General features: G+C 33.5%; 1 protein-coding gene across 21 annotated transcripts in view; it reads right to left on the bottom strand.

The window, feature by feature from the left end:
• The window catches only part of HDAC9 (histone deacetylase 9), a 910741-nt gene that overhangs the window by 394635 nt on the left and 504059 nt on the right, over nucleotides 1–12047 (bottom strand). For 5 of the 21 annotated variants that reach the window (XM_025379211.1, XM_025379210.1, XM_025379213.1 and 2 more), the window contains 3 exons: nucleotides 8032–8173; nucleotides 6884–7010; nucleotides 4492–4613 (listed from right to left, as the gene is read on the bottom strand). In XM_025379211.1, coding sequence (XP_025234996.1) covers nucleotides 4492–4613; nucleotides 6884–7010; nucleotides 8032–8173 — 391 coding nt within the window. Of the gene's footprint in view, nucleotides 1–4491; nucleotides 4614–6883; nucleotides 7011–8016; nucleotides 8183–12047 lie in introns of all 21 variants that reach the window. The other 16 variants (XM_025379220.1, XM_025379224.1, XM_025379215.1 and 13 more) reach the window with 5 other exon arrangements.

The raw sequence follows: 12047 nt of genomic DNA on the forward strand, positions 1-12047 counted from the left end.
TAGAGAGGTTAAATTAATTACTCAAGATTGAGGACCCAAATTTTCAAGTGGTATGTGTAGCTCCAAAGCCTGAATTTCAATGGCCATATTAGTTCTCAATTCTGAGAAAATGAATATAAGATTCATTAAAAGAAGTTTATTTCAATAAACAAGTTTAGTCAAAACAACGTAACCAAGATAGAGTACTAAGATATATAAAAATGCTCCAGTGTTTGTCAATCTTGAATAAGATTTTGAGCAAATATCATTATAAGCCTAAGCTATCTTAATGATATATTTGCAGAAATGTGTATAATGTTCACGTATACAATGCACACATGCACAAGTGTATTCTGAAAGACACAGAATGAGGGAGAGAGAGAGGAAGAGACATTCTAAACCATTAAAAATAATTATTGTGTTAATTTTTATTATATTGACTTGAATAGGTCATCAAGGTACTAGAATATAACTGCTGACTGCTATACCAAAAGGCAATTTACAAAGCTACATATCTCATCTCTGCCTTCTTTGCAGTTTACTCAGTGTGGAAAATGATACTGGCCTTCCAAAACCTTCACTTATGTTTGGACTCTTTCCATCTTTGAGTCTTATTCTAGTGTTGCTGACCATTAAAATAAATATTCCAGTGGGGCTGGAAAAGTCTCTTATTAGCCCAAGCCAAGCTTTATATGGCTTGTGCACTTTAAGAGGTTAATCTAGCCAGCCAACTCACTTTGTTCAGAAGTATTAAATGGAAAGACTGTAATATTCAAAGAAAGGCAAAGTTCATTGGGTAAAACCTCAATAATATAATGGAGCATAAAACTTCTAGAAATTTTTATCGCGATATTTTATGAAACATATGCACACACTCACTGGAACAGAATCCAATCAAATGGTTTTGAAGGTCAGATCAAAATCACCACATATGTAGAATCTCTGTGAGAAATATGTACCATTTCCAAACTGCCAATAAATATGTACTATTTCCAAAACTTCCTTTCCCTACTTGATAGTTTATCATCAGTTCAGCAGTTTACTATATAAAAACAATAAAGTCATCTACTACAGCAACGATACCATTTTCAGCCAAAGTATAAGTTTAGTAAAATATTCCAAATTTTCATATCAACACATCCTTGTGTTATAGAACAAAACGAATTACAATGTATAATTCTAGAAGGAAGTACTATTTCAAGTGTGGGCAATGCATATAAAAATTAAAAACAATTATGTTATTTTCCACTTCAAAACCAGGGGCCAGAGGAGAAGACACTCCATTCTTACATTTTAAAGAAAAGTGAATTGGAATGGGCATGGTTAGAGCCAACTCTTAATATAATTCCATGTTTCTAAAATGCCCAAATTCTAGGAGCAACTATGATTCTCCTAAGGGGAAGGAAGTAAAGGTCCACTTTGCGTGACAAAGGTCAGATTTCTGCAGGCAAATGAGGTTTCTGTAGTTAACTGTTCCTGGGTTATCACTGTCTGGGGAAGGTCCTAAAAGGTCAAGAGAGGTTTCAAATTGTGCTCACTGCTTAAGGGACATCCTAGGGCTACCTCAATCAATGTAAGACCATTAGGACTTTTCTAACTCTGATTCCAGTTTTACTTTCGTAAATCTTGCTTGCTAATACATATTGCTGATGTAGATTTAAAAAGAAACTAAAATAGTATCATACATAGATCAAACGATAGAATACACTCATTTAACAACTTCTTTTAACTCTAAGATTGAGTTCAGTGAAATCCAAGCAGACAAGAGAGGTTTAGAATCTGGCTCTAATAACAAAGCATCACTCTACAGTAGCTGTGCTGTTGTTTACACTCTATGATCAACGACACTATTCTAGATTTCATTTAGTACGATGTAGCTTTACACAAACTATCTTAAACAGTTTCCCCAGTCATCACATACGTTTTATTATGGTAAAATTTTATTGTTCACTTAGATTGTAAAGATTTTTGAGTCACTGAAATACAATAAACGTTGAAGTCAAAATTATTATTTGACAACATTTCAGTGTTCTTCTTTTAGTGCAACTATATGTCTAAATTTTCTCACAATGGAATTGGAAATACACAAAATGGATTATATTTATAAAAGCTGAAAGTGTTCCACCTATTTTGTAATTAATGAAGGGCATCTCTAAGTATTTTAGATAGAGTGTAGAAAACATCTGTATTTAATTATATCTTACTTTTCTTAAACAGGCAATTGGAATTGAATTAAGGAATATTTTGAAACCCCTATAGAGATATTAAAGTATTAATGACTGTTCAAGAACTTCATTGCTACAATGCTTGAAAATGTTTAGTTTTATAGATCAACAGCCAGATACTTCATAAATATCAGATTTTCAACATAAAAGGAAGAAACATGAAATACTGATCAAATACAGAAAAAATACCTCTAGAAAAGACCAGGGATTTTTCACTATTATTATATAGCACATAATAAGGCACAGAAAATGTCTTGCATATTTGTGCAAATTTAAATAGGGTTTGTAACATATATATCCTGAGAAGGATTTCTTTTTAAATTGTGTTGTGGATTGGGAAAATCTATGAGAATAAATTAACAGCTTGTTATTTATTCTTCACAGAGGAAAAACCTTAAGCTGTTTGCATGGCAACAGTGGGACACAAAGTATGGGTTTTTAGTACTTCTCCTTAACTATTAAAAATATCAGATTTTCTCTCTGGGTGCTTAATGTTCCCAAATGCCACTTCTTTTCAAAGTCAGTATCAGTTCTGCAGTCAGTTTTCAATCTCCCAGTGGTAAGGATATATTCAAAGGCTCTGCGCTCAGCAGGATAGAAGTCTTTCTCTGTGAATGTAACTGTATCACTCATCAGTAACCTCCTGCCATAAGGGGAATCCATATTTTTCTTTCCTTTTAGTAACTCCTTGGACTCTTGAATGTCAGTCACTTCCCTAAGACCTGGGGTAGTATCTACATAATCTCAGTAAATAGCTCCTACTCATGCTACTCACAAATAAATGTCAAGCCTGCAGATCAAAGTCCCCACATTCTAAAACTCATGTCCTTTATGGATCACTTTTCATAAACTATACTCATGTTTTAGAAATAACATAGAGGTTCACTTTTTGCTTTCTTGCTTTTATCCTAGAAAAGTTTATTTATAAGACACTCTGATTTATAGATAATAGTGTGAAATTCTGATGCAATACATAAAACTCAATTATCTTTGTCTTTGAATAGCCTTCTACTGAAGCATTTTATAATACTTACCATCTTTTAGTAGAAATGCAAAAATCTTTGGGTTATTTAAATTAAAAAGCCACAGGTTGTTCTGCAATAGTTAAAGATCATTTCCTAGTGCCTACAATATATGCTAGATGGCCAATAATAAATTCTAATTCATAATCGATTTTATTTTTAAATCTTCATCATGCTACAGGTAAATGATATGACAGAAAATAGCTTCGGCATGTGTTTTTACAATCTATATTCATTTTAATTACTCAAAATTGCTTGGGAAAATGAATGTAATTATTTGAAATCATTTTCACTCTGCACTTACATAAAATAAATAAATCTATACTTCTTCAAGTAGATCTGAGTCAAATACAATAGACCAACCTATCTTATATGAATATCTTTTCAGATCAGTTGTGGAGATAAACATTTTAAAATTTACTACTGTCTCTAAATAACTATATTTGGCAAACAACATGAGATTTAGAATAGAATGTACACAAATGCTATTTATACATGTATCTAGTTAAAGTTTAAACATTTATTATAGCAGTAAGCACATATAAGACATTAAATATATATATATCAGAATGCTCAGAAAGGAGACGAAGACGGAACAACAAACACAATCCTTAGAGCCACAGAACTGTTTACTAAATTCTACATAAAAGCTTCATTGTGTTATTTCCCCTATATAAATGTTAACATAACTACATGAGATTATCAGCTATAATTTCACTCTGAGTTCTATTATAATCCACGAGATATAAGGCACGTCACTTACTCAGAAGGTAGCTTTGGCCTTCACTGCTTTCACCACGAAAACAATGAAAATTTAAGGTTTGTAAAATATTTGTCAGAAAAATTAAACTTTATTGTTCTAATTTTTGTGGTAAATGGTTGAGGTACGGCAGAAAAACAGGTCAATGAAAGATGTTACAGAGGCCCTATCTAATAGAGAAGTGTTAGGTTTTCTGAGATATCAAATTTTTATTTTTATTTATTCCTAATAAGAAAATAATTTGGCTAAAATTAAAATACGATGAACTTTTAAATTGAAAAAGAGGTATTTTGATTATGTTGTGAATCAACTGATATAGAAATAAGTAGGGTATGTGTGTGCATGTGCACGTGCTTATGAGCATGTTTGCTGATGCTGGGGGCAGGAGTCGGGAGGTATATTACCTATGATTCAAATCCTTTGACTTTCTTCTAGAGGTGTGGCAAAATGTAACTTACAGGTGTGTTACAGAAGAGCAAACAGAGTTCTTGTTAAACCAACTTACCAGTTTTTCGAAGGGGGAAATCATCCTTTGCATCTTGTGCTCCTGGTAATGTATACTTGTAGGATGGAGACGTTCCACTAAGGGGTGGAGAGCTTTGATCCAATGATGTGTGGTGGGCAGCCCTAGAAAAGAGAAGGAAGTTTCACTATTTACTCAGTAGTTTTTACTGCATGTCGGTCAGCAATAATCAGCTGTGCATGCTATACACGTGCCTCATGAGCTATGTTTATGCTCTTTCTCCTTAGTGTATACAAACCACAGCCTCACGTAACCAAGTTCACTGTAGCAGTATGCTATTGAATGATGCAGGGTTCCTAAGGATGTCCACCATGTGCTTGGTCATACAGTCACATAGAAAAGTTTGCTTCGCTAAAGTAATTTATCAAGAGTCTAAGCTTTGGACAATTTGAGATTGTTGCCTATGCTCTCTTAAGAGCCATCTTAGGGGAAAAGTAATCATCTCAATCCTTTTTAGTCAATAGTATAAAACAATCAAGGTAAAAATAAACATATGCAAGGACTTCATTTTAAAAAATTGCTAGATAGTACATGTGAGTACATGAGAGTAGCCTTTTTTATTGAAAAGACAGGATTTTGCCAGCGGAATCCCATCTTCTGACTTCCGTGTCACTTTCAGTAGTAAAGAATGGGAATCATATTCTTTAATATGAAACCGATTTTTAAAAATGTTTTCTTTTTCCTGGGTGAATACAATCTAAGAAATGCAATTGTGCTGCTGGAGAATAGTTTATAGGACTGAACATTGACTATATAGTAGATATAAATATCTATAATTATATACGTAATGAAAACAATGAACAGGACATAGTGCCACCATCACAATGATTGTTCTACCATTATTATTTGTTTAAAGCATACATTTTAGAGACTTTATTGGTTTAAGAATATTTCATCTAGCTATAACTGGCAAAAAAGGTATTAAACTCAGATTCTATAAATTAATCATTTGTGGTTATCTGAAGTTGGACTCTACTGAGGCTCAATTCCATAAAAAACGAGGTAAATATTGCCAAGTAACATGTGAGAGCTATGCTTAATATTACCTAAGAGAACAGCTAATGAACTTAACCAACAAATTCTTTGCATGTAGCTGTTCCTCATTTAAAAATGCTACTATCTTTTCTTAGAACAGACTTTAATTTTGAATTATGATTTAGCTATAAATTATGTGTGTAGTTTTAGGTAATAAAATCGTGTTTCTTTTTAAATAATTTGTGATATTGATTGAATATCTGAAATTGTTCTTCAGAGATTTGTTTTTCATGTCAACAGATATACATGATAGAAATTATGAAAATCATTCAGAAGTATTTATAAAACATTATGGTATCTGTCTGTTACCTGTTTGGGGATGTAGAGAAGGGCAGATACCTATAAAATAGGCTTATAAGTACATTAACTCTTTAAATAGAACTCCCAGGATGCTTACAGTATTAATATAACAGAGTAATCAAGTACTATTTCTATCTTTAATGGTGTGAGGGATTGAAAAATATGTAAGTGTAAAATTCTATGGTCATTTGGTAAACACTTTTAAGAAAGAAATGAAACTATTATCTATTAGTCTATTATCCATATATAATTTGCCTATCAGTTCTTTGCCCTGAGTTTTAAAATCACCACATCCTCCATATTTTATTGAAATATTTGTGTATTGGACTTATGGAAATATGGTTCCATAAAAACCATAATACCACAATGTATTATGTTGTCTGGTTGTGTGTCAGAAGCCAAGCTATTATTTTGCTGTCTGGGAAGAAATGAGGTAAGGTAGGCAGGCATAAACTATTCACTGAAGACTTAGAGTTATTTATTTAGCAACCTTCCTTCTTCCCTTCCCTATCCTCCCTTATCTTCCTTTCTTCCTTCCTTTTTCCTTCATTTGAGACAAAATTCTACTAGACTTTTGAAAATAGCTGACCTCCATCTTACACCAAGTCAAGTGTAATAAAATCACAATCTGCCAAATCTTTTGAAATTACTATATAGATATCAGATGCACCAGCTGAGAACGGAAAAATGCAAAATACAAATATCTATGCCCACCTCACATTTGCCAGTTATTCATTCATCAAAGAACGTATATACTTCCTTGCCCTCAAGTTGATAAATGCCACCATTTATTTAGCACTTCTCTCTGTTATATACTTTACCACATTATTTCATAGGACCGTCCCAGCAACCCTAGAGGGCATGCACTATTATTTTCCTCTTTTTATGGAGAAGGGAACTGATCCTTTGAGAATTCAAGGAACTTGCCCACAGCCAGACAGCTGAGAAATGGCAGGCTAAGGATTTGTGCCCAGGTCAGCTAAATACAGAACCTGTGTTCTTTACCCCGGGAATGAAAACAGCCAAACACTGAACATACGTGTACCAGAGCTTGGGATGGCGGCTCACGGAATGATTTTTTCCATTAGTTGGAGTGTCTTTCGTTGCTGATTTACTCAATAGGAATTCTTGAAGCTTCTGCTTTACTTCTGTACTTGCCACTGCCCCTGAAACACACACACACACACACACACACACACACACACACACAAACAGATGTTGATGGTGAGTTTTGTTCTCTCATGCCTCTAGAATATTTAACAAAGATTAAGAAGTAAAATCGCTGGTCACAGCATATAAAGTTTTCCTATTAAAAGAAGAAACCACAGTCCAAATATGCTTTAGAAAATAGTACAGTAATGCTTTATAAATACTACTTAAACTGCAAATTTTCAAAAGACTTCAGCTATTTCTTTAATTACTTTTGCAGAAAGGGAATTCCCAAAATCAATTTTTTTACGTTTAAAAAATACTGCAGAGGAATAAAACACTGTATTTTAATAATCAAGTTATCTTAAGGGATTAGATCCATATTAAATCCCTTAAACACATTAAAATGATCTTTTCTGAGTTGCTAGTTTGAAAACCTTAGTTTAAAAAAAAACCCTTTGAGCATTAAACAAATAAATATTGCTGACAATTCCACTTCAAGTCATCAAATTTTAAACCTTGCTACGACCTGATTTTGAACTGACCTAATACCGGGGAATTATTTGGATCTGTCTCCCTCTTGTGGATAGTTCTTTTGCATGTGTTATTGCCTTAAATCTTCTCAAAGTTTGAGTATGCCAAAACTAAATGGAGGCAAGGCTTTACTTAGACAGCAATTATTACTTGGCCAGGAGTAAGGAAGGCATAGTCAGGAGATATAGATACAAGCTGATTATTAAACAAGATGGCATATATTAGACTGCTTTAGCATTACATTATTTTTAAGGTTCAAAACAACAGAAATTAGCAACTTTGCCAGACAATGCTATGTTTGCTTCTTGAGATGCTCTGCAGACTCAATGATGTGAGCTGGTATGTAAATGTCAAAACCTCACAGTTGGGTCTGTAATCTATGCTTTTAATTAAACACAGACAATTTTGATGAGTCTAACTGCACTCTTTATCAGGTTTTTTTCTGAATAATGATCAGCTAACGATGAGGAAAGAGAGTCCATCGTTTACCCTGGTGCCTCTTACTTTCTCGTCCTCTATCTTTGCCTCTGAGAGGAGGAAGCTGCTGTTCTCTGCGATGCCTCTCTACTTCCTGTTCTTGCCTCTGCTGCTCCAGTTTCTGCTCCTTTTCTAGGAGTTCTTGTTGCTGTTTTATGGCTAGAAGTTCCTGTTGCAACTTGCGAGAAGAGAAAGACATGAGAGTGTGCAATTTCTTTAGGCTTCATAGTCATCACTGACCAAACTGAAATGTTATGAGCTTTTGGAACTAGTTTGTATTTAGTTCATATTTGTACCCACTTTTTCTGTAAATCATTGAAATCTAAGGACAAGCAACTAATGCAGTGAAGGTCTTAACATCACCAACAGGCAAGTTTTAGGTAGCTCCATTATCTGTGCATCCCTCTCAAAACTAACTACTATAAATTCACTCAGGTCTTCTCATTTTCTTTAATTAAATCTTTATTTCCTTTAATGAATTTTCTTTGAACACACAAATAGGGAAAGGTAGGGACTGCTCCGAAGTCTATTTTACGAAGTCCCTCACATTATAAATGAACAACTGAAATCTTCCATTCTTAGCCTGAGAAATGGTGTAAAAATAATCAAGGCAAATACAGAATGGTGAGATATTAAGTTAATTTGGGAAAAGTTTACCTGAAGTTAACAAATGCTAAAAATTTCAAAACCTTACAGAGCAAGTTCTCAATAGACTAATGCAATGTATATATTCATAATATGTAGAATATATATGCTCTCAAAATATCAAAATAGCAAAAGCTTTATTCCTTCATTCAGCACACAAAAGCTTTTAGATTAAAGACACTGGTCAAGAAGAAACCACTTCCACAAAACTTCATTTTAATGTACTACTGTTTAGCTTTCTGAATCCCTTGAATTCACTTTCAAACAATGAATGAAATGAATATGATGCATTCTTGTTCTCTATTTTATTTTTATTTTTGAGATAGGGTCTCACTCTGTTGCCCAGGCTGGATTGCAGTGGCACCATTATAGCTCACTGCTGCCTCAATCTCCTGGGCTCAAGCGATCCTCCCACCTTAGCCTCCTAAGTGGCTAGGATTACAGGCATATACCACCATTCCTGGCTAATTTTTTTTAAAATTATCGTTTTTAGTGGAGACAAAGTCTTGCCATGTTCCCCAGGCTAGTCTCAAACTCCTGGTCTCAAGTGATCCTCCAACCTTGGCCTCCCTAGCTGCCAGGATTACGGGTGTGAGCCATCTTGCCCAGCCTGAAACATTCTTTTTAATAGACATCTTGAGATGTCCACTTCCATTCAGACTGAGAAATATATATCTATGAACTATAGTAAATGTGCTCACTGAGGAATAACTAAGGACATTGAGTTCTACTTAGGTTCTGACATTAGTAGATACGAAATCTGGACAAGTTACTAAACTACTCGGAGTCATAGTTCCTCATATGTAAGAGAGAGAACAATCTCTCTTCAGCCACATATTTATAATGTACATAAAATTTAGTTTTTAAGTTTGAACCCTATTGATTTTAATTATTATTATTATAGGTTGAGCATCCCTAATCTGAAAATCCAAAATCCTAAATACTCCAACATCTGAAATAGTTTGAGCACTGACATGATGCCACAAGTGGAAAATTCCATACCTGACCTCATGTGATGAGTTCCAGTCAAAATGCAGGCACATAACACAAAGTTTAGTCAGCTTCACCCAGGGAAAAAAGACCCTTCCAGCCCCCGTTCAGCTGCAATATATTTTTTCCATATACACCCAGATTCACCCACATAAGCACACTCACAAAAGGTAACAAAATGGCATGTGTGTGGGCAAGATATGCCAATGGCATGTGCCTCACATTCAGACTCAGCAACGATAGTGATGCCAAACAACCACAGATTGTCCACATTGGTGGTTGAGACAATGACATCTTTCCTTTCCGATGGTTCGATGTACCCAGACTTTGTTTGAAGCACAAAACTATTGGCAATATTGTATAAAATTGCCTTCAGGCTATAAGATGTATATGAAATATAAATGAATTTTATATTTTGACTTGAGTCCCATCTCCAAGACTCTCATGATGTACAGATATGTAAATATTCTAAAATCCAGAAAAAAAAAATCCAAAATCTGATCTATTTCTAGTCCTGGGAATTTCAGATAAGGGATACTCAACATGTGTTTGTAACTTTCAATACTAATGAAGTTAGTAAATTTTGTTTTTTGTATTAGGTGCCTAAAACTCTTGATTTTATACCAAAAAGTAATAGAAAAAAAATAAAAAGCTATTATATGGAATGGCATCAGAGTCACTCTGGAGCACCAGGAAGCTAACTCTGGATATCAACCATAATAGTCTTATTACTCACAGAAGGACACAGAAGCATTTCTGGTTACTCTTCATATTAAAATCTTCAGCGTTTTGGCTTCAATACAGCAGTGCCTTAATGGGGGTTATTATTCCATTGTAATGAAATAATATTCCATTGTAGCAGGAGGAATGCTTAAATTCTGCCTTACTGTTAAATTCTATACAGATACTTGGGCTGGTCAAATTAATTTGGTGCCTCACCCGAAGCCCCAATGCATCTGAACTTTAATCTTTCATAGGAATCTAGACAAGCACACAATTTAATTACCATAGCTACTATTCATTATCAAAGATTGCATGAATGAGTTTTAAAACAATAGAAAGAAATAAAACTTTAGCCCTCTATTTCTAGATGTTCTGGCCCATGAGAAAGGCAGGGCAACTTAAGAGCTTTGGAGGCAGACAGGGCAAGACTGTAAATCTTGGAGCAACAATTTATTGGCTGTGTAGCCTTGGCAAGGTAACATTATTTCTCTCTACCTCAGTTTACTAGGTGGAAAAATTGGATAACAGCATCTAACTCAACAAATGGTGATTATTACAGAAGCTAAAGACTCAAAAAGCTAATATAAATAAAGCATCATGTACTGTATCTTTCCCATAAAAATAAAATCTTAATGAAAAGCATCAACTTTTAGCTTTATCCATAAAAAATACAAGACAAAATAAAAATTCTAAAAATCAATAAACTTCCTAATCTGAAAAGATAATATTAATTATGTCTTTGGTTTCTAAGGAAACAAATTATTATTTTAGAAAATCATTTTAAAAGCTAAATTTTCCTTTTAGCTATCTCATAATCCTTTTTTCTCACAGGAGTCACTTTTTCAATATTTTCTAGATGTCAATAAACCTACACTATTGTTTTGTTTGTGCCAAATGAACAATTAATTATCTACTTGCTACTATTACCTTTTGAGTAAAATTAAGCAATAAATTTCTTTCTAAACAATTTATATTGATTTTATAGCTATAAAAGGCAGCAATAGAAATGAAAAGAAGTATCTAAAGCAGTAACTTATCAGTATTGCCCTGTATTTAGGGAAACATGACTCACATAAAGCAGCAATTGAACTACACCGATTCTTACATCTTAAAGTATGGTGAAAAATGTACATTTTACTCATTTCTCTTTGCCATCCTAACATGCTGGAAGGAAAGAAACAGATCTAGGTATCAATGTTTCTATTATTGTGTCAAAGGTTAAATTTAAATAATGCTTCAGTATTCATTTAAAAATAAGTCTAAAAACCAAAGAAAGGCTACCCATACTTCAAAATGTAGCCATGAGCTACTGATTCCATTTGGGATAAAAGAAAGTACTCTCACTTTAAGGTATTTTATAGCTCAATAATATACAAGAGTTCCTTTTGGAAAGTTCACTAGTAAAAGAAAAAAATGTATCTTATATCACTTGTCAAAGAGCCTTTTTAGAAATATAATATAATAAAGTTCTTCCAGGATTAAGAAACATCTTGTAAACCAAGTAATATAGAGAAGATAGCATTTTTACTTCCTTAGAAACTGTCATATTAATGTGGTAAAATTATATACTATTAACATTAGTTATCTATATCAACCCTCTACTGATGTGCTTGTACTTGATATGCAAACAATAAATTAAGTTCCTATAATACAAAATAATAAAGTATGAGATAACATAATTTATT

Source organism: Theropithecus gelada, chromosome 3 (genome assembly GCF_003255815.1).
Source record: "Theropithecus gelada isolate Dixy chromosome 3, Tgel_1.0, whole genome shotgun sequence".
Lineage (NCBI taxonomy): Eukaryota > Metazoa > Chordata > Mammalia > Primates > Cercopithecidae > Theropithecus > Theropithecus gelada.